The sequence below is a fragment of the Bos indicus genome, chromosome 5 (assembly GCF_029378745.1).
Source record: "Bos indicus isolate NIAB-ARS_2022 breed Sahiwal x Tharparkar chromosome 5, NIAB-ARS_B.indTharparkar_mat_pri_1.0, whole genome shotgun sequence".
In the NCBI taxonomy this organism is placed as follows: domain Eukaryota; kingdom Metazoa; phylum Chordata; class Mammalia; order Artiodactyla; family Bovidae; genus Bos; species Bos indicus.
Window position 1 is genome coordinate 25,683,431 of NC_091764.1, and position 23,906 is coordinate 25,707,336.

Here is a 23,906-nt window from a genome sequence, read left to right on the forward strand (position 1 = left end):
GGCCCTGCTCTCAAGTAAAAGTAGTTATTCCAGCTGGGTTCCCTTCCCACCTCCTCTTAGAATTTAACTTCCTCAATTGTCCTTTGATCACTGTAATCCTCCACTCTCCCCACCGGTTTATTCTCTTCTCCCAACACGTCTCCCTAAGAATTAGGACCCTCGACTGACCCTGACCATCTACTGAACTCTGCCCATTCCCCTTATACCACCAATCTCCTCCAGAGACACCTTTATTCTTTTTCACCTCACCTTTCACTGACCCTTGAAGCCCATATGGCCTCAGACAATAAACAAATTGCTCTCTTTAAGGTCACCATCAACTTCTGGATCACCACATTCAATGGCCTTTTCATTGTTCTTTGTTTATCTGCAATATCTGACTCTCTTAACCATATCTCTTTTTCTCTCCTAGTGGCCCATGCTCAAACATCCCACACCACTGTAGGCTCTGTGTTCCCTATGTCCCTTAGATCTGTTTTCTCTTGTCCTGCATCTGTTGCCACCATGTTAGTCGAATTTATTATAATCTTTCATTTCTCTTCTCCAGACCACCTCATTACTGAGCTTAGCACAGAATCAAAGAAATGTAGAGTAGGAAATCATAGTAATCAAATCAGGATTCAACTCCACAGCATTCCTGGTGGGTAGTCATTTCATCCTCTACCTGGTACGATGGAAAGCAAGAGGATTAAGAGTCAAAAAAATCTGGAATGATTTCCTAATTCCATCTGCTACTAACCGAGTGACCTTGAGACTGAGCCTCCATTTTCTCATTTGTAAAAGAAGATATTGGGACTTCCGTGGCAGTCTAGGGGTTAAGACTCCGCCCTTCTACTGCAGAGTCTAGATGCAGGTTCAATACCTGGTCAGGGAACTAAGATCCCGTATGCTGTGTGCCATGGCCAGAAAAAAAGAAAGACAATATTAATATATATGCCTGAGTATAAGTAATGTGCAGATCAAATTAGATCATTTATGTCAAAGAATTCCCTAAACAATAAGTCTTACATGTTACTGTTGTTCTGAATGATGGGAAACTAAATACCCTTCAAACATCCCTTCCAATCCCTAGAAGCAGGAATCATTAGAAAGTTTTTCTGCATGTCAGTATCAATTTACCTCCTGTAACTCCTAATTATTAATCTTAGATTTACTCTCTCAAACCTTGAAATGAGTTTTAATGATAATACTCAGTTGTTGAAAGTATGAGGAATAAGTATTCTCATAGACTGTTGATAATACATCTATTTGGAGGACAATTTGGCAAGAGGTATTAAAATTTGAAATATGCACATCCTTTAACCCAGAAAATCCACTTCTGAGAATTTACCCTATAGAAATGTTCACAAAGATACATGTCTAAAGATACGCATTACAACAGTATCTGTAAAGGCTTTTTTAAAAGTGGGGGAGAGGTATAGTTCAAATGTCCATCAATAGTGGATTGGATTAATAAATTATGTTACAACCACATAAGGAAATACTATTTGACTCTTAAAAAGAATAAATGCCTATAGACTGATATGCAAAGATATACAAAATACAGTAAGTTTTTTTTAAAAACTTCACAATATAATGTAGAATATGGATCCATTGCTTTTTATCAATTGCTTATATAAGGCTAAAAATAAACACACCCCTCTATATGTTCATATATATTCACAAGCATCTAGAGGACATGCACCAAAATATTTGGGGACATGAGATTGTAGTCAACTCCCTCTTGGTATTTTTTACATTTCTGGTGTTAGTTTTGCAACTACAAAGATAATAAAGGTATTTGACCCCTTCCTTAATCCCTTACCTTCTTCTCATTATAACCCTGTCTCTATTCTTCCCTTCAAGGTCAAACTTCTTAAAAGAGTTACTTACTAAATTGCTCATCTCCTATTTGGTCCTAAACTCACTGCAATCCAGGTTTTGATCTCAATACTCAATTGAAGTTATCCATATGCAGGTCAGGAAGCAACAGAGAACTGGACATAGAACAACAGATTGGTTCCAAATCGGGAAAGGACTACGTCAAGGCTGTATGTTGTCACCCTGCTTATTTAACTTACATGCAGAGTACATCATAAGAAATGCTGGGCTGAATGAAGCACAAGCTGGAATCCAGATTGCCGGGAGAAATATCAATAACCTCAGATATGCAGATGACACAACCTTTATGGCAGAAAGCGAAGAACTGGAGCCTCTTGAAAGTGAAAAAAGAGAGTGAAAAAGTTGGCTTAAAACTCAACATTCAAAAACTAAGATCATGGCATCTGGTCCCATCACTTCATGGCAAATAGATGGAGAAATGGTGGAAACAATGACAGACTTTATTTTGGGGGGGCTCCAAAATCACTGCAGATGGTGACTGCAGCCATGAAATTAAAAGACACTTGCTCCTTGGAAGGAAAGTTATGACCAACCTAGACAGCATATTAAAAAGCAGAGACATTACTTTGCCAGCAAAAGTCCACCTTGTCAAAGCTATGGTTTTTCTAGTAGCCATGTATGGATGTGAGAGTTGGACTATAAAGAAAGCTGAGCACCCAAGAATTGATGCTTTTGAACTGTGGTGTTGGAGGATACTCTTGAGAGTCCCTTGGACTGCAAGGAGATCCAACCAGTCCACCCTAAAGGAAATCAGCCCTGAATATTCATTGGAAGGACTGATGCTGAAGCTGGAACTCCAATATTTTGGCCACCTGATGAGAAGAGCCAACTCACTGGAAAACACCCTGATGCTGGGAAAGATTGAAGGTGGGAGTAGAAGGGGATGACAGAGGATGAGATGGTTGGATGACATCACCAATGCGATGGACATGAGTTTGAGTAGGCTCCGGGAGTTGGTGATGTACAGGGAGGCCTGGCGTGCTGACGTCCATGAGGTTGCAAAGAGTCAGACATGACTGAGTGACTGGACTGAACTGAACTGAACAAGAAGGGGACTAAGACCATCTTTACAAATAAATTAAATAAACATTTTCCAGTTCTCATTTGACCTCTCAAACATAGATAATCAGTCCTTTCTTCTTGACATGTCTTCTTCCCTTGCCTCGGTTATTCCTCTCATTGATTTCTCTGCCTCTGCTGGCCCTTACATTTCAATGTCTCAGAGGTTCTATCCCAGTGTTTTCTCACTTCACACATTCTCTGTGAGTAATCTCACCTACGCCCGAGGCTTTGATCACCATTTTGCCAAACTTAATCTGAATCCAAATATCTCCCCTAAATTCCACAACCAAAAGGTAAAAGGTCTAACATACATTTATCTTCAGTGTTCTACAAATACTTCAAATTCAAGCTGCTCAAAACTGAATTCACAACCTTTTCCCACAAAATAGCTTTTATCATGTATTCTCTATCTTAAGGAATGCCAAGTATCCATTCCAGAAACTTTGACTTCATCCTCAGTTTCTCCTAATTCACTTCATTAACCTCTGCCTCTAGTTTTTTCCATCTGACTTCTTTTCTTCCCTGCAGCCAGAGTGACTTTTTCTAAAATGTAAATATGGTTGTGTCACTGCCCTGTTTAAAAATCATTCAATGACTCCCTATCCCTTTTAGAATAGGCTCAAATAGAATAGATGCCAGGGCATCCGAGGCCCCAACTTACCTCTCCAAGTTTGTCTTGACAACTTCTTCATTTCTGTAACCAGAGCTACATGAATTTCTTAGAAAATGCTATGCTCCCTCTTGCCTTGAAACCTTGACAGTTTCTCTGCCTAAAGTATCTTTCTCTGCCTTAAGCAACTTCCCTGCCTCTCCATCCATGCCCCCACAACTCCTACACACACACACATACACAATTCACTTGTTTAACTCTTCAGGTCTGTCCCCAGGTTTTGCTGGATCCTCCAAAGCCAGTCTAAAGCAGTTTGTGTTTATACATTCTAATCCCTTATGATATCACAACAGTTTATCTATTTTTCACTAATTTGCAAGCTCTGTGAGAGCAGAGATTCTGTCTTTGTTTAAAAGCACATAGACTGCATCACAACATACCAAGCACTTTTCTACATGCTTTGTAAGTAGTTACTCTTTCATTCCTCCTAACAACCCTAGGAGGTAGGTCATAGGGAAGTACTATCATTTATAGATAAACAGCCCTGGCATAGAGAAGCTAAGTAACTTGCCCAAGATCACATAGTCAGTCAGGGCAGAGCTGGAATTCAAAGTCAGGTAATCTTGTTTCAGGGTCCATGATCTTAACCTCTATGCTAACTTATTAGTTACTCTATCGAGTGAAGTACTTAGTAAATAGTATGTATTCAATAAATATTTCTTTGATAATTAGAACTATGTCTTAATACCTATACTCGGGACACTCATGGAGACTAGAAAAGGATGTTAGGAGGGGCTAAAAATCCCCAAAGATTAGCTTGGCTCTCAGGTCTCACCCTTTCAAACTGCTAAAGAGGTCCTCGGTGACTTTGTGCACCTGGAGCGCATCCTCCCGGATGAGGGTGATGTACAGGGAGCCCTGCAGACACAGCTTCCACAGCTTCTGGCAGTCAGCATTGGAGTTGAGGCACCCATGACAAAGAAGAAACCCAACTGCAGGTGTGTAAAACAGTGCAAAGGAGGACTTTTAGGGCTTGATCTCCATGTGACATGCTGCTGGGTCTAGTCCCACCTCAATCCACAAAAAACTTACTGACAATCCAACGCTCCATCACTTCCACGGACAGGTACTCACAGGCCATCTATGAGAAGGGAGGCAGAGATGCTTTAACAGCTATTTAACTTGGTCTAAAGACTAAGGCGGTCAAGACAAAGGCAATCAAGCTAGAATTTGAGTATCAAACACAACTCTTATCTTACCAGACTGGATCAGGATACTTTGATAAGCCAATACCTGGGAAAACTAGAAGTGGATTGAGGGGAAAATATATTTGAGAGGGGGGAAGGAACTTAAGCTAGAAGTCAGGACAAATGGTTTGACATAACTTCTCTTCAACAGTTCAGGAGAGTAATACTCAAAATCTTATGATTTCCCCCTCCCTTGGATTCTTTCACCATGTAAAATATAAATCACTTGTCTGGTGCTTCTCATACATCTTGTACCATCAGTTCTATTTTTATGACCACATGGCCTATCTTCCTACTAGACGAGAAATTCTTTGCAGCAAGGACCTTGGGCCAATAGTAACTGAATAAAAACATTTGTTAATTAATTGACATCTATGCTAAAGTGCCTACTGGGCTAAATAGGTGCCTAATGACTCAGTTTCATCCATTAATTCATTCTGTGAATATTTATTAACTTCCTTCTATGGGCAGGCACATCCTAATCCTGATCCAAAGAAAAGCTTCAACCTAACCATGATTTTTTTAGTCACATAAGATGATCAACACAGAAGCATATCCTAGCAGAGGGCTAAAGCACTCTTAGGGCTGATATTTCCTGAAAGGAAGAAGTCTCTACAGAAATGACCTTGGAAAGAGCATGCTTCCGCTGACAAGAGGAAAAGAGAACTCACGGTATCTGAATTAGCAGGGTTAATCATGGCTGAGGCTGTGCCAATAAGACTCAGAAGCTGGACACTGCGCCACTGCTCAGCTCCTTGGTTCCTTCGGACAAAGAGGCAATGCAAAGAGAGGAGGGCTTCACTCACAGCCTGTGAGGGGAAACAAACGAATCCTTAAAGTCAGTGATGGGGACAACTTACTTCTGCCTGAGAAATCCTCCAGTCTCTCAAGAAACTTGCCTTTGTGTGAGGCCCAAACTCCTCTGTCAGCTTCTTCAGAGGGTGGTCATACTCCAAGACCATCTGACCCAGACGGGCAAAACTGGAGTCACTTGAAGAAAGCACAGGGAAAATGCTTACAGCCCTCCACTAAGCATGATGTAAACTCTCATGTTTGCATATAGGTTAAAGGTGTGTACATAAGCTGGTACTCTCCACCACCTACAAAGATACTAAACTGTAAATTCCATATGAAGATAACCCACTCTAGGCCCTGGAATACTAAGACAGAATCACATGATTTGGGGCTGGTGCATGAAAGTTTCTTCCTTACAAGAAACTGAAATAGGGTTGAACACACGATAGATACTCTACAAATTTGTGTTGATTAGTTATTGCTGGACCCAAATCTGTATACAGACCAAAAGTATATTTATACGCACACACACATTCAAAGCAAATGTAAGTCACGTGCCTAGGTACTCATGCAGGCACGTAGGAATATACATCATACATAGCACAATGTTCAACAGCCCACTCTGATCTCTCTGGTCTTCACTTTTTTCAGCCTTTAAATGCTTTTATTTGCACTAACAGAAAGGCAAAGAACTGTACATAATCCAAAATCCATTTATATTTGGCTTCAAATGTATTATCATACATTACTTACCTCTAAAGGCTTTAACTTTACTAATATTATTCCTACTAATATTAAAAAATGTTTTCTTTGCTTTCTGCAATAACCTGAAAAGGAGAGTGGCAGCAGCCAGCCCAGGATTAAAAACTCACTAGAGATAATGCAGACTGGATAGCCCACTAGCAGATATTCAAGAGTTAACTGTATATAAAAGTGCACGTCTTAGTGTATGCCCTTATAAGTATTCTAACTTGTTTTATTTTGCCTGTGTCATCATGTAGATTATAGATTCTCACATGAAAAAGCATGCCATCTACTTCCTTTGTATCCACTTCTATGTCATAGCAGCATGTATGAGATTCATCATCTTGTATACATCTCCTTAACTCACCTGTGTCCATGCAGCATCTCATGGGCACAGTTGAACATGCCAATGAGTACCCGTCGATCCTCAATCCGTGACAGAAGTAAAATAACTGAGGTGTAAGTCACTATCAAGTCCAGGTAACTCCGAGTGAAGTCAAAGTTGAGATTCTACAAGGAAAATACATAGAAACCCCAAAACGGCAAGGCCTGTTAAACTCGATTTCCCCAATCATTCCAGACGGTGCTAACCAGACTCTGGAAAGGTCTATTTAGAAGAAGAAATTGGGGACTTCCCTTGCGGCCCAGTGGCTAAGACTCTGAGCTCCCAGTGCAGGGGGTCTGAGTTCAATCCCTGGTCAGAGAACTAGACCCCACATGCCACAACTAAGACCTGGTATAGTCACATAAATAAATATATATATATTAGGAAAAAAAGAAGAAATGGACAAGACTGCAAATTCAGAAGAAAATGGGAACAAGTTCAGGGGCTAAAAATGAACTCAAAATATAAGAAGGCCAGGAAATTAGAGCTGACCTAATTAGGTGTTGGATTTTTACGTGAATTTTATATTTAAAAAAATCACAATACTGATCTGCTTAACATGTAAATGCACTTTAACTTCCACATTTTTACAGAAGTATAGTCCTGAATTAACAGCCATTCATTCATTATACAGTATATATTATATTATAGTCCTGGAAGAACAGCCATTCCTCTAGTCCCATCTCACCCGACACTGTTCCAACAGAGACCATTTCCATGGCTCTAGGATAGAAGAGAATTGCAAAGAATCTTACGATATCAAAATGGCACTGGCAGGCATCAATGGTGTTGAGAAGTTCATACACATGATCCTGGGGGTAGAATTGGAGATGAGAATCAGTGAAGAAGAAAGAGAAGATGACGTGTACTATCGGAATCTGAGGGAAAGGCTCTCTTCCTTGGAGATCCTAAGGAGCCACCGAATAACATACAGGAGGCTTCCTGAGTTCGGGAAGTTCCTCCTCCATAAGCTGTTGGTGGGCCCCTGGCAGGCTACCCTACCGGATGCTCATGTCTCCACAGGCACAGGTCCCTGTTACACTGTGCACACCTTCCCTCATCTTATTGTCCCAGTGCCCTCTTTCTCCACACACACACACACACACACGCGCGCACACGCACAAAAGGTTACAAAATGCAGGTTATCTGATCATTTGTTTCTAAAATACCGAAAATCAGGACCCCCCCTTTTTTTTAATTGATCAATCTCAAAATCAGTCTGTTCTTTGATTCTATCTCCTATTCTCTTTAACAAATGGGAATACTACCAAACTTTCTACATGTTTCTACTTACTGATCACCTACCACAATATGTGCTAAGTACTTACTAAGTTATTTGCATATACTTCATTTAACCCTCATTCCAGTGTGAGAGGGATTCTTTTCTTTTCATACCTAATTTTGCCTAAATAATAAGCAGTTTTACTATGGATACTTCTCTCCTCCCTCACATCAGCACCCACTCTACATCCTGTCCAACCTTCAGGTAGACAAGTTTAACAACCTAGTGTGTCCTTTGTTAATTTTCACCCTATTTATATAATCCTGTGCAGGCAAGAAGAAACAAGAGAGAGGGTTTTTTTGAAAATCATTTGTGTTAAAAACTTGAGATAATGTCACACTCTTATTACCATTTTACTTTTTTTATTCAATCATACCTACTAAAAGTCCTCAAGTCTCTGGTAGAGCCCTAATGCACTTCTTTTTAATGGCTGCATAGTAGTCCATGATACGGCCAGTTCATTCCGTCTTTTCCCAACTGATGCCCTAGTCACTGCACATAGATACTGTCAATTCTACTCAAGTTGAACTACTAGATCAAAGAGTATATATATTTTTATTTTTAAAACACATTGCCAAAAGATTTGGATAGGCTGTTTACAATTAAAAATATAAAAATGGTATGGCTCAGTCCCTTCACTGTTACCTGAAACTCATAACATTGTTAGCCTGCTATACCCCAACACAAAATTAAACGTTTAAATATATACATATAAATGACCAATAAGAACATGAAAAGATGTCCAATAATACTAATCATCAGGAAAATGCAAATTAAAATCACAAGAAGATACCACTACATACCCAGTGCAGTGCAGTGCTCAGTCATGTCTGACTCTTTGCAACCCCATGGACTACAACCTGCCAGGCTCCTCTGTCCATGGAATTTTCCAGGCAAGAAATACTGGAGTGGATTGTCATTTCCTCCTCCAGGGGATCTTCCTGGCCCAGGGATTGAACCTGCATCTCCTGCATTGGCAGGTAGATTCACACACCCATTAGAATGACTAAAATTCAGGAGTCCCCTGGAGGTCCAGTGGTTAGGACTTGGAACTTTAATTGCAGTGCCCCAGCTTCAATCCTGGTCAAGGAACTGAGATTCTGAAAGCCACTCACCACAGCCAAAGAAACAAAGAATGACTAGGGACTTCGCTGGAAGTTCAGTGGTTAAGACTTCGCTCCTAATGCAAGGAGCATGAGTTCAATTCCTGGTCAGGGAACTAAGAGCCTACATGCCACACAGCACATGGCCATGAATGACATAAATAACTGAAAGCAAGTTTGATGAGAATGTGGAGCAACAGGAACACGATATATTGTGGATGGGAAGAGAAAATGGAACAATGACTTTGGAGAAGAGTTTGGCAGTTTCTTATAAAATTAAACATAAACATACCATGTGATTTAGCAATTCAACTTCTAGGTTATTTATCCAAGTGAAATGAAAAATATGTCCCCACAATTATTTGTACTCAAATGTTTATGGCAACTTATGCATACTGGCCAAAAACTGGAGACAATCCAGAAGTCCATCAACAGGGAAATGGATAAACACATTGTATCCATACAATGAAATAGTACTCAGCAAAAATAGGAAATGAATTGGAGGTATGTAAAACATAAACAAATCTTAAAAATATTATGCTGAGTGAAAGAAGCCAGACACAAAGGAAAACATGGTGTATAGATCCTAATTACATGTATGAACCTCTAAAAAAGAAAAATCTAATCTGGAATGTAGATCAGTGGTTGCCTGGGGACAGGATAAATTAGGATTGACTAAGGATAAAAAGGTGCAGGGAAGCTTTGTGTTGATGAAAATTATCCGTATTTTATGTTGGCTGTTACACAGGTGTATACATTTGTCAAATTTATTAAATGTATGAGAACTTCCCCAAAAGGCTGTATCTAAATTTACATACAGGGAAACTGAGGCTGAGAGCAGTTAAGAAACTCACCACAGATCACAAAGCTAGTAAGGACCAGAATTAGAATCCAGAGCCCACGATATTCTGTCTGTACTACATGACCTCAAGACCTCTGTCAGGTCTATGCTGCCTCCTTTGCTGGGAGGGCCAGTCTGCAACTCCTTGTTGCAACCAAATTCCCAAGGGATAATATAACCGAGGTTTGCTTCCAGCCACTCACACAACCAATGTCACTACCCAGATTTTATACTGTAAAGATAGAATCAGAAAGGAATAGATTTACCATCTGTTGGCCTATTACCCTATTATACACTAAACACTGTGTTAAGTGTTTTCAGTGTGTTGTCTAATTTAATTTTTACAAATACCCCATGTAGTAAATCTTACTTCCCATTTTACAGATAAAGAAACTGGGATTCAAAAAGTTTCTTACCAAAGTCATATAGTTTATAAGTGATAAAGCTGAGAGCTGAAACCAGGTCTGTCTGATTCAGAGCCTACCTACTTCACAACACACAATACCTGTATCTCTATTTCCCTACCAGCCCTGAATGAGCTGTACTAAACTCCTTGGGCTCAGAAGTTTACCACTGTAGCAACCAGAAGGTATCTTTTGGACTCCTAGTGAAAAATGTTTTTATATGCTTCCAGCATTCTTCTACTGTCTCCACCAGTGCCTACCTTCTTCCTAACCATTACTCTCAATTCCAAATGAATAACCTCTGATCTGACCCTTCTTCAGAACTTACGATCTTCTGTGTGCCCCCTTCTATCTTCATTGCATGATCTGATGACCAGCCTGGATTAGCTCCCTAGGACACCCAAGGCAGGGCTCCATACTCTTGTACTAGCTGAAAAAATACTGTAATACCATTACAAACTTACATGGCTCAAATGACTAAAATTTGTATTATTTCTTGAATATATAAATAATGTGTTCATTGTAGAAAAATCAGAAAATACAAACATAACTTTAACTCATTTTTAAAACCACTCATAATCTCACCATACAAAGAAGTTCTAATCTTCTTCATATGCATTTTTGTCTATATAAATATACATTTTAGGGATATCTCCTCTGTTAAGCTACATTGTAATTTGCTTTTACACTAAAGAACATGTGAAGAGCATTTTTCCCATGCTAAGTAATATAAATATGTATCATCTTTAGCAGCTGTATAATATTCACTTATAGACACATACTCTGGGCTTTTAATTAAGCCTCTAGTTATTGAACATATCAATCATCAAGTTGTCATTATCATAAATAATGCAATAGAAATGCAAGAGAGTACATTCTTATACATATACCTTAGCACTTCTGATTGTCTCCTTGAGATAAATTTCTAGAACTAGAATTATTACATTTAAAAATATATTTTTTTTTTAAATATATTTTCTAAGACTTTTAAAACATCATATCAGGTTGCCCTTCAAAAACAAAGCACTAAATATTTTTTTACAGTTTATGGCTACAAAATAGTACATATTCATTGTTTAGAACTCAAATAAAATATCATCCATATATTATGCTATCAAACATTATTAATAATTAGATAAGCTCAAATTGAGAGAAATTCTGAAAAATAATTAGTCTGAACCCTTCAGAAAAGTCAGTGGCAGAAAAGACAAAATAAGACTGGGAATTATTCTAGATTAAAGACTAAAGAGACATGACAACTGAGATATAACATCATGAATTCAATGTATGATCCTTGAGAAAAGTAGAGGAATGTGATTATGGGCTCTAACTATAACATTGTAGCAATTTTACATTTCCTGAGTACAATAGCTGCATTAAGGTTATGTAAGAAAATATTCTTGTTCTTAGCAGATGTATGCTAAAGTATTTATGGAGAGAAATGTCATGGTGCCTGCAACTCAAATGGTTCAAGGGAAAAAAAAAAAAAAGATAAGCAAACATGGCAAAATATTAAAAATCAGGAGATCCAGGGGGAATATAGACAATATTCATTGTACTGTTCTTGAAATTTTTTAGTAGATTTGTAATAAAATTTGGGGGAAAAAATACTTAAAATTTTAACTCAAAGAATACAAAAATATATAAGTAATAAATTAAAGCCAATCATAATAATCCAGCTCCAAAGTCAGGTATTTTTAACAGCTTAGTGTATAATATCCCAAATCTCTCCTACATATATAATAACACTATGTGTATATAAATTTATGTATCTTTTAAAACAAAAATAAAACTGTATCATACAGTATTCTATAACTCACTTTCGCTTAACAATACAACTTAGACATCCTTCCATATCAATACATCTGATATTTTAAAGAAACAATAATAAGGAACATACATGAACATCCAAACACTGTGTACTTGGGCTAGAGAGAGCTCACCCGAAATTCCATAACATCCACAAATGACTGGTAGTAGTTGGTAAGGTATCGAATTATCTCAGATTTTTCCCGATGCACTGGTCCTAAATGTTGCTGAAAGAAACAAAGTAAGAAGACAAGTGATCAAAGCAACACAAGAGAATAGGGGTTAAAACACCCTTAAAGAGGGTTAAAATATGCAGACAGGGGAAGTTGGAAAATCTCCAAATTCTGAAGTTTCGGAGAGAATATTCCCTATCTAGGCAGGATGGTTGCATGTAATCCTGACTAGATATAGAGTCTAAATGAGAGGAAATTTCAAGGTCTCTTTCAGCCAAATGGTTTACTATTCATATTTAAGTCAAAAGTAGCTGAATGAGAAGATGTCGTAAGTAAGATGGTAAGAAATCTAGGGGTAACAGGTAATAAGGGAGAAGTAAGGCATATGCCACTAGATGCATAACTCTAAGGCAATAAACAAGAAAACACTGAGTGGGAAACGGGAGCAACAATAAAATATATGCAACTGCTGCATCAATAGAGCTGTCCTCAGTGAGAGCAAAGTGTTCTTGTGAATAGGGTCAGTGTTTTGCTCCAGCTTACCCTTAGGAGAATCTCATCTTATCTCAGAAATCTCAAGACTACCACAACCTGAAGCCCTGTGGTTTAGCTTAGGAAAACGAAAAAAAAAGGCCACTCCATCCTCTGGCAAGTTCAAAGAGAGGCCATCAAAAGACAGCTTGAACCATTCAAGCACAGTTATTTTGGAGAAAGGACAGAAGAGGGACACGTCTTACCGTGCTGTTTCGGACATCTATGTTGGGAAATTTCTTGTTGATGTACTTGAGAGATGATTCCATGGACTTTTCCAGTAAGAAAGGGGGCTTGGATTTGGGGTCTGAACAAGTCTGCACAGATAAATAACATTATGGTTATCAATCCTTTCTTCTGTTCCTCGGAAACATACCTCTTCCCACATTGTGCATTCTTACACAATCTCTCTTAGGGAAAGGGGATCTGAGTACTAATTATAAAAGAATAAGAGTAGGTCAGGAAAAAGTTCCAGGACATTAAGCCAACCATCAGAAGAGCTAAATAACCTGGGCATCTCATCTTGCTGGATAAAGCTTAACGTCTGCTTGGGCCTGACACAAAGAGGAAGCTCTCTCCACCCCTCAGCCGAAGCCGGAAGGAGTGAGAAAAGCAGCTAGCTGCTCAGGAGTTAGACTTCGTGGGAGAATTAGTGTCATAATTATGTCCATTATATAAGCATCTCATCCCAAGGGCATTTATAGTAGGCATGGAGATGAAACTGTGTCCCAGTGATTTGTTTGATTATGAAATGCACCGAGGTCCCCCCCCAAATCCCCCAATTTCTGTCCCAGAAACCCCACTCCCACCCATCTTTATTTCTTAACTTCACTAGGCCCAGCACTAGCCCACCTCCTGTCACCAGCTTCTCCCAATTCCACAGTTCCTATCCTAAACACACATATATAAGACCACAGTGAGACCTGTCTCAGACTCGAAGTAACTCAAAGGTAGTTACTCTTTTTTTTTTAACCCAAATGTCTTACCTTTTTTTTTCCTTTCAGGGAAAGTATTTCCATTTAAAAACTTTTGCCAGACACCCAACTCGATTTCTCCAGAGTGTGGGGCCAGCGCTAAACAATAAGACCCAGAATTCTAGACCCAGACTTTTATCCAGGCGACTCGGAACACAATTATTTCCCATCCCACCATTACCCCCAGCAGAAGGCAGACGTTCTCTTTGGGGTGAGAATCATACTCAAAAAGGCGGAAGCCCTGAAGACAAGCCTCCCCTTCTGCCTCCCAGCACCAGCTGTCCTATATAATCTGAGGGACTGAAGGCCAGAGAAAAGAGAAGGGAGTCTAACAGCTGGACCTGCCGGTCTCAGGGGTCCCCGCCCTACTGCTGCTGGAATAGTTAGTGCTAGTCCAGTTGCCCACACTTACCTTCTTGATGTTATACATCCGGATGAGGACCCCCTGACCTCGATCATTCAGGATAGTGAGCTTCTCTGCTAATTTATGCTGGTATGCAGAAGTCAAAGACATGATGGCCACTGAGAGACAGGAGCATCCAGACAGCAATGCCTGACCTCCCCAAACACTTTCAGCTAGGGTGGTGACACCCTCTGGGCGGAGGCACCCAGCCTGGTTGGTGCGCTGGTCTTCCTGTTACCTCTACAATTGGCTCGGGGCTGAAAGTAGTCATTACGCCTCATAGGCCCTCAGAATCTTCTGTACTTCCTCTTGCACACTCAGCAGGGGAGACTTCCTCTTTCTAGCTCTGCAGTATTTTTGGTAAGACTGTGAAATGAGTGGGGTGGGGGAGAGGGGCAGGCTTTCAAGGCTCTTCATAGTCTGGCACCAACCTTTTGGGCCTTAGCCTTCCACTAGTGTCCTATAAGGGGCTTCCCAGGTGGCTCAATGGTAAAGAATCTGCCTGCCAATGCAGGAGACTAGGATTCAATTCCTGGGTTGGGAAGATCCCCTAGAGAAGGAAATGGCAACCCACTCCAGTATTCTTGCCTGGGACATCCCACAGACAGAGGAGCCCAGTGAGCTATAGTCCATGGGGTCGAAAAAGAGTCGGATATCACTTAGCAACTACACAACAACAATGTCCTATATAAAGCTCCACAGCAGACAAACAAGTAGCAACTACCCGAGTCCCATCCACCTTTATACTTTCCCTCTTCTATATCCCCATCAAGAATGCCTGGGCTTCCCAAGCGGCACTAGTGGTAAGGACCCAGCATCCCAATGCAAGAGACATAAGAAATGCAGTTTCGATTCCTGGGTTGGGAAGATCCCTCAGAGAAAGGAATGGCAACCCACTCTAGTATTCTTGCCTGGGAAATCCCATGGACAGAGGAACCTGGTGGGCTACAGTCTGCAGGGTCGCAAAGAGTCAGACACCACTGAAGTGACTTAGCACACATACACACACGCAAGAATGCCTGTTATTCTCTCCTGAACCTTAGGACTATCCACCTGTCAGGGCCCAGATTAAATCCCAACTCCTCCAAACTACCCTATTCAATATCAAACATTATATATAACATGTATTCCTTGTTTTATTGTTAAGTGTATGTCTTATCTCCCCAACTACATCATAAGTTCCTTAATGACAGGAATTCCATCTGATACTCCTTCACATCCCTCATAATGCTCTAGCATAGTGATTCTCAAAGGGTGGTCACATTAGCATCACCTAAAAACTTATCAGACATGCAAATTCTCAGGTCCTAACCCAGACCTTGGAGAAGGCAATGGCAACCCAGTCCAGTATTCTTGCCTGGAGAATTCCATGGACAGGGGAACCTGGCAGACTACAGTCTATGGGGGTCACAGAGAGTCAGACACGACTGAGCAACTAACACACCCACACCAGACCTACTAAATCCAAAGCAGGGGTAGGGTCCAGCACTCTGTTTTAACAAGCCCTCCAGGTTAACTTCAATGCTCTCTCAGGTTTGAGAATCACCACTTAAGTACAATGATTCTTAAGAGTACTTAAGAAAGATCAATCCCTGTCTCCTGAGATTCAGGATTGGTAGGTCTACAGTGGGGTCTAGAAGTCTGAGTTGACAAGTACCCTAGGAGGTTCTGGTGCAAATGGTCCATTGGACACATGTTAAGAAACACTGATCTAGACCACCTCTTAGACACAGTAGCCATTCAATAAATATGCTGATTTATTTGCTGAATTATTAAGACTAAATTAGGGGCTTCCCTGGCAGTTCCACAGTTGAGAATCCACCTTGCAGTGCACGGGACACCCATTCGATCCCTGATCCAGATTCAGTGTGATGCAAAGCGACTAAGCCCATGCGCCACGACTACTGAGCCCAAGGGCCTAGAACCAGTGCTCCGCAACAAGAGAAGTCACTGAGACACAGAAGCCTGAGCACCGCAACTAGAGTAAGTAGTAGCCCCCACTTGCCACAACTAGAAACGCCCGCACGCGGCAACAAAGACCCAGTGCTGCCAAAAAATAAAATCTATTTTATTAAAAAAATAATAATGCAATAAATGTCATGAAAAAAGACTAAACTGGGAAACAGGTCCCCTGAAGAAGAATGAAATTAACTGAGATTAATGAGGGAAAATTAATGACAGACTTTAAATCTTAGAAGACTAGATAAATTTTAGCACTAAAATATTCTTGCCATTCCAAGTTAGGCCTTATCAAGAAAATCAGCTCCCTTTCAAGTTTCTTTCATAGCAGAAAGCAGAATGTCCTCAGAAAATTCTAAATCAAACAGAATTGTCTTCATATCTACCTCCTTTCCAAAACCTTTTCAAAGAAACAAGAAGATGGAATAAAATTTCAAGTATCTCTAAGGTAGGCTTTGCATTTTCAGAATGTAGAATCTGCCTTCTAGTTTATTTACTGCAATTGAGTCCCTAGAAGGCTATGGGCCTAGTGGAAGGTGATAGTGGCCCCAGATATCTGAATCACTTGCTGTTACCAAAGAAACTCAGTTTCTCTAAAGAGATCCGTGAGGTTTCTATTGGTCTTTCACCCTGATAGAGGAGAATAAAGGGCAGGCAGAAAGACACCAATACCTAGGGAGCTGAACAGCAGTATAACAGCCCCAGCCTCCCTATAGGTTAATATAGTTCCTATTGGATCTTTCTCACTTGCATTTCTTTTTTTTTTTAATGTATTCATTTTGGCTGCACTGGGTCTTCACTGCTGCACGCAGGCTTTCCCTAGTTGCAGCGAGCGGAGTCTACTCTTTACTGCAGTGCACAGACTTCCCATGGCAGTGGTTCCTCTGGTTGCCAAATATAGGCTTTAGGTGTGTGGGCCTCAGTGGTTGTGACTCGGGATCTAGAGCACAGGCTCAATTGTGGTGCACAGGCTTAGCTGCTTTGTGGCGTGTGGAATCTTCCCAGACCAGGGATCCAACGGGTGTCCCCTGTACTGGCAGGCAGAGTCTCGTTTACTGTACCACCGGGGAAGTCCTCGCACTTGCATTTCTTATCCTCATCTAAAAATGTTATTGAAGACCCTCCATGCCAAGCTAATCTTGTATTCCGCTGTCCCCTAGTATGTCCTAACTTAATGGAGACCGAGTTCTCAGTCTATTTCAGTGTCCTATGCTCATTTTTCATTTCTGCCTTTCCTGTTTATCTATGCTTTCCCTCTTGCTAAACTGAATTCCTAGTCAGTCTTCTGGAGCTAACACAAACAATCCAAAGTCCAGCCCTTGTTGAACTCCTACAGCACTTGGCCTACATCACATATTTTACACCTAAATTAGTTTTCACCTTTTAATTGCCTATTTTGTATTATACTGCCACCTCGGATGAACTGTAAGACTGCTAGACCCTGGAGACACTTACATGACTGTACTTGACATATGGGAAAAGTCTACACTGTGGCATCAGACAGAAATTTGAGCTCAAAGTAACTGAGTACAGTGGACCGAGCCTTAGGACTAGGATCCCAGGTTCTGGAGCCAGGTAATTTGAGTTCACGTTCCAACTCTATCACTTAGCAGCTCTGATCCAGGGTCCCTGAGTGCAAAATGGAGATGATATTGATAATAGTTCCTACTTCTTGGGTGTATTGTGTGCATTAAATAAGTTAGTGCATGTAAAGTGATGACTTGGTTATTTACTATGTATCAGGTCCTTCAAGTGCTTGACAAGTATTACATCAAATAATATTAATAATGATACTCAAACACTGGTTTTGTAACTTTGGGCTATCTGTCACCACTGAGTTGGTTTCCTAATCTGTACAATGGCAGCAGCCCCTCATACAACTGCACAAGTAATTGTACAACATGGCATATGTGCATATTTGGCTCAAAACCTGGTAGCTGGATTAGGAAGACCAAATATAAATGTTTTTAACATGGAGTGAGCTTATGTTGCTGTCTGCAGAATTCTATTTTGCACCCACTAAAGAAAAGGGCCAGGTTTAAAGGTGAGACTAATCATGCCAACAGGTAATCTTTAATGCAACTCACTGGAAACATTATGTGGCAGTTTCTGCTGGAAACTGGTGGCACACTTTGAAGGGTAGTTTAATTACCCCAGAGCACAGCCTAGTAACCCTGGCTACAAATCAGAATTCCCCGTGGAACTCTTTTAAAGCCACAGTTAGCCAGATCCCATTCATGAAGATTCCAATCCAATAGTTCTGGGATGGGGTCAAAAGCTCTGTCACTTTAAAACCACACAGTGATTCTCATGCACACACGACTGGGATGGAGAATCACTTCTCAAGATTTAACTATGACATCAAAAACTTTGAAACCTCTGAGAAACCACAGTGGGAGTTTCTCAGAGGGAGAAGAGGAATTGGGTAGCTCGAACAGAAATTTGCTTCATATCACCTGACTGAAGGGGCCTGTGCTTTCCCTCTTGTCAAACTTCAGCTATCTGCCTTGTTTTGCCTTACAGAAGGGTTTTCCTCTTCAAGTCACGCTGTCCTTTGGATTTTTGAGAGACACTGTTTTAAGAATGAGGTAGGTCTACAGAGCCTTTAGACTACATTTAAGTGTCAAGCTAGCATCAAGATTGGAATGTTTGCTGAGTCTGACATGCGCTAAACCAAATGGCCTCCATCATAGTGTTGGTCTCTCTCTGTGGGATATTCAGCTATCAATAATTAGGTGAGCGATAAATGGCAGCCCACTCCAGTATTCTTGCCTGGAGAATCCCATCGACAGAGGAGCATGGTAGGCTACAGTCCATGGGGTTGCAAAGAGTCAGACACGACTGAGCAACTTCACTTTCCTTTCCTTTCCCAGGCCACCAATTCTCCAGGCCCATTCTGAAGCACTCTTTGTTCATTAAGACCAGCCTTATCAGTCCAGTTAAACTTCAAACTTTTCTCGGCTGCTAAAAATAAAGGTTTGGCAGGGCCTCTGTATCAACCTAGAGGGGTGGGATGGGGAGGGAGATGGGAGGGAGGTTCAAAAGGGAGGGGATATATATATACCTATGGCTGAGTCATGTTGAGGTTTGACAGAAAACAACAAAATTCTGTAAAGAAGTTATCCTTCTATTAAAAATAAATTAATTTAAAAAATAAGGGTTTGGGTTATCTGACAACTACATTCAAGTATTAAAGCTCCTTTTCCATATTCTTGAAGAATCTAAAGACAGCTATATAATACTGGACTATATATACTGCAGCCTTTACACTCAGGGAGCCAATGCACCTCACAATTAGTTTTCATGGCTCTAATATAATCATTAATATGCACTGTAAGCTTTAAAAAAAAAAAAAAAAAACCTTGCCTTGGGTTCCTGAAAGGTACCTGAGTTTAACCTGAGTTTAAATCCCTAGACTTAATCACCTAAATGCTCTCAGGAAAATCTGACATTTAACAGTCTAGCTCTGTGCTCTTTACCTATGCCCTAGGCATGATGCAAAGTAGAAATGAAATGGGCTATTCTAGGCACTTTTCTATCCCTACTGCCTATACCAGTCTGCCTTGATCTTTCTCCGCACCAGCCCCCCTAATCAGACTATGCTGTTTCTGCTTTGCAGAAATCTCAGCTGTAGCTGTTGCCTGGAAACTTGGGAGTCCTTGAAGTGCATGTCTGAGTTGCTAAAGACAGCTAGCCATAAGGGAAAGTAGGCCTCCTATTGGCAGTAAAATGCACCAGATTTGAGACAGTGTATTCTTAGTTCGCTTCTAGGAGTCTTCATGTGTTAATACCTACGACTTTAGAGATTTCACACTGGCGTTTCTCATATAAAGTAGCCTGAACCTAAACATGGTAATGTTCTTTCTTCCAAATCCTGCTCCCCAAAAGTGGTTAGGCTAACCTATCTGACAAGTAGTATCTATGTCTGGAAAAGAGCTTCATTCAGACAGATTTGGTGGAGAGATGGAAGAGAGCAGTGCTGAACGGTAAAGGAACCAGCTGCCCCAGCCCTGCTTTCTCCAGGACTTTCTAGCTTACGGTGTTAAACTTCATTTTACCCAATACTGTGAGTTTTCTAAGAATCCTGCCAGTTTAGTTAATACTCTATTGAAAGGTAAAAAGAAAAATTATTTAAAACAAGTTATATAATATGTGTACAAATATTAATTTTTGGCCTTTCAAGGCATATAAGAAGTGAATTTGTCCTGTAATCCTGTTATCTAACAAGCTAGGCTAGGGCTTATGTTATCCAAAATTGTCATAGGTAAGACTTGAGATACTCATATCATTTACACCACTCTTTTTCTGAGAACAGAAAATAGACTTATGTCAAGATTACCTGATCTTAAATATCAGTATTTTCTTTACCAACCCATGCTTCCTGCTCTTCAGGCGTCACGGAGTCAGAAGCCTTGAAAGTATGTCCTTATGACCCAAACCACAGGGTGTCAGCCAGCAGGTTACAGTGGCACCTGGCATCATGCAGAAAGGTAAGTTTCCCTGATAACCGTTAAGTCAATGCAGGGAGAAAAATAAACTCAGAATATAAAAGATTAAAGACTTTGTTGTTGTTTTTTTAAAGAACAAACTTACCTGAAAGTTCTTAACGTTGGAACATGATACATCTTCAGCATTTTCAGAAAGGAATGGAGGGTGGAATTCAGGCAAAACCTTAATGCCATTTAATAAGAACTTCTTCCTTTTAGAAAAATCCAAAGATAGCTAAAAAGATGGCTAACTGAAAATATAATACTTGTCATGTGGTTCCAACCAAAAGGCTCAAAGAACATGAGGCTAACTGTGTCAATAGGACTGCTACAGATGATGTTAAGTTTTCTATTTGGAGTGGAGTTTTCTATTTTTTAAGTGGAGGTGGAGTTGAGTTCTATTATCCTTCCCCCAACCCTCCATATTTCATAGCTATGGAAACCTTAGGCAAATGAGGAATGAAAAACAGAAGTTTCCACTCTGCTTCTGTAACTTCTGTCCGCTATATTTCAGACAGCCTTTTAATCTTCCAAAGGTTATTATTTCTCCAAGTTCAGAACCAAATGAAAAATTTCTAAAGTTGCCAATCAGATTCCTGACCCTGATGTCTGGAACACAAGTAAGCAAAGTGAGACAGTGAGCACAAAGTAAAGGCTTGGACTCTAAGTCCTCTGTAGCCAATAAGTACAGCAGCCTTGCAGTAATTAAGTCTTAATACTCCTCCCACAAAATCCTTCACCAAAGCAATCAAAAGAGTAAATTTGAGAATTTCATCTGTCTCTAGAGAGGCAACCCAGTAAAAAGGAGTCTAATTAAATCTAATAATTATATTCACATACAGGAATTAACAGATTCTTACCTATACCAAGTCACTTTCCATAGAAAAAAATTACTGGTAAAAACTGAAACTTGTAATCTAAAAGATTAGGATTTATCCTAACTCGAAGGATATCTTTTCTCTAAGATGCAGCATGTTATATTGGAGAACTCACTAGCTTTTCAAGTCAGACCTAGGTTCATCTCTCTGCTCTGGCCTTAAGGAAAGTTGCTGCTCAAACACATCTTCCTCATCTATAAAAGGAATAATATCTACCTCATAAGGTACAATTTGTGCTTGTTCAGTCGCTTCATTCGTGTCCGACTCTTGGACTGCAGCCCGCCAAGCTCCTCTATCCATGGAATTCTCCAGGCAAGAATACTGGAGTGGGCTGCTATGCTCTCCTCCAAGGGATCTTCCTGACCCAGGGATCAAACCCACATCTCCTGCGTCTTCTGCATTGAAGGTGAATTCTTTACCACTAGCACCACCTGGGAAGCCCCCATAAGGTACAATAGACTAATATTAAATAAAGATGTGTTATTAAATAAATTAAATTAAATTAAAATGTGTGTTAGAGCAATGCAAGCCCTTTTAAGAGAAAGTCCAAATAGTGTTAATGTCATGATTTAACACAACAGAAATTTCCTTATGTACAATCCAGTGCAAGTATTCAGTGGGAGTGGTGATTCAAGAACACAGGCTCTTCATCTTTTAACTGTCACCTTTCACACCTGGCTTCCCAAGCTGCCACAAAAAGAAAACAGAGAAAGTATAGCTGCCTCTTAACCACCTCAGCCCAGAATAGACTATTTCTATTCACATCCCATTGGCAAAAACAAGTCACATGACCAGACCTATGTCAGGGAGTTAGCAATGTAGTCTCTAGCATTTTCCAGCAACAACTATGGAAGGGAGACTCAAATCTCCTGCCAGTTAGCCTTCTCTGCAATAATATAAAAATGCTTGGTACTTGTGTTACTTCTTCCTGCTTTCCTTCTTTCTAGATAACGCACATCATTCTTCTTCATTTGTCCTTAAGACATTTACTCCAAAAATGCTGGTTTGTAAAAGATAAATCATCTTATAGAAGCTATTGAAATATAGAATAGCTCTATTCTAATAGAATATCTTTGAATGAGATGGCCACTAGATCATGGCAGATACCTAAGCTTCAATTACAAATTTTAAAAGAGCTGTAGTCACGGGCTCTGAGTACTTCCTTTCCTTTCCTAAGGCTCCAGTTCAGTTCAGTTGCTCAGTTGTGTCCAACTCTTTGCAACCCCATGGACTGCAGCATGCCAGGCTTCCCTGTCCATCACCAACTCCCGGAGCCTACTCAAACTCATGTCCATTGAGTCGGTGTTGCCATCCAACCATCCCATCCTCTGACATCCCCTTCTACTCCCACCTTCAATCTTTCCCAGCATCAGGGTCTTTTCCAATAAGTCTGTTCTTCGCATCAGGTGGCCAAAGTATTGGAGTTTCAGCTTCAGCATCAGTCCTTCCAGTGAATATTCAGGACTGATTTCCTTTAGGATGGACTGGTTGGATCTCCTCGAAGTCCAAGGGACTCTCAAGAGTCTTCACCAGCACCACAGTTCAAAAGTATCAATTCTTTGGTGCTCAGCTTTCTTTATAGTCCAACTCTCACATCCATACATGACTACTGGAAAAACCTAGCTTTGACTAAGACAGACCTTTGTTGGCAAAGTAATGTCTCTGCTTTTCAATATGCTGTCTAGGTTGGTCATAGCTTTTCTTCCAAGGAGCAATCATCTTTTAATTTCATGGCTGAAGTCACCATCTGCAGTGATTTTGGAGCCCAAAAAATAAAGTCTGTCACTGTTTCCACTGTTTCTCCATCTATTTGCCATGAAATGATGGGACCAGATGCCATAATCTTAATTTTCTGAATGTTGAGTTTTAAGCCAACTTTTTCACTCTCTTCTTTCACTTTTATTAAGAGGTTCTTTAGTTCTTCTTCATTTTCTGCCATAAGGGTGGTGTCATCTGCATATCTGAGGTTATTGATATTTCTCCCAGCAGAATGATGTACTTTGCATAGAAGTTAAATAAGAAGGGTGACAACACACAGCCTTGACATACTCCTTTCCCAATTTGGAACCAGTCTGTTGTTCCATGTCCAGTTCTAACTGTTGCTTCCTGACCTACATATAGGTTTCTCAGGAGGCAGGTCAGGTGGTCTGGTATCCCCATCTCTTTAGAAATTTCCCACAGTTTGTTGTGATCCACACAGTCGAAGGCTTTGGTGTAGTCAATATAGCAGAAGTAGATGTTTTTCTGTAACTCCCCTGCTTCCAGTGGATGTTGGTAATGTGATCTCTGGTTCCTCTGCCTTTTCTAAATCCAGCTTGAACATCTGGAAGTTCACAGT

The 23,906-nt window shown here is 40.3% G+C and overlaps 1 protein-coding gene across 2 annotated transcripts in view; it reads right to left on the reverse strand.

Annotated features, from left to right (window-relative positions):
• Positions 1 to 14,425, reverse strand: part of NCKAP1L (NCK associated protein 1 like) — a 45,343-nt gene extending 30,918 nt beyond the window's left edge. The window contains exons 1-9 of one of the 2 annotated variants that reach the window (XR_011566541.1): positions 14,254 to 14,425; positions 13,074 to 13,184; positions 12,298 to 12,390; positions 7,480 to 7,536; positions 6,707 to 6,849; positions 5,700 to 5,790; positions 5,472 to 5,609; positions 4,646 to 4,694; positions 4,389 to 4,545 (exon numbers count right to left, since the gene is read on the reverse strand). Coding sequence is in view for 1 of the 2 variants with exons in the window: in XM_070788983.1 (XP_070645084.1) it covers positions 4,389 to 4,545; positions 4,646 to 4,694; positions 5,472 to 5,609; positions 5,700 to 5,790; positions 6,707 to 6,849; positions 7,480 to 7,536; positions 12,298 to 12,390; positions 13,074 to 13,184; positions 14,254 to 14,355 (941 nt within the window). In the remaining variant the exon portion in view is untranslated. The remainder of the gene's footprint in view (positions 1 to 4,388; positions 4,546 to 4,645; positions 4,695 to 5,471; positions 5,610 to 5,699; positions 5,791 to 6,706; positions 6,850 to 7,479; positions 7,537 to 12,297; positions 12,391 to 13,073; positions 13,185 to 14,253) is intronic. The other variant, XM_070788983.1, reaches the window with a different exon arrangement.
• Positions 14,426 to 23,906: the final 9,481 nt, after the last annotated feature.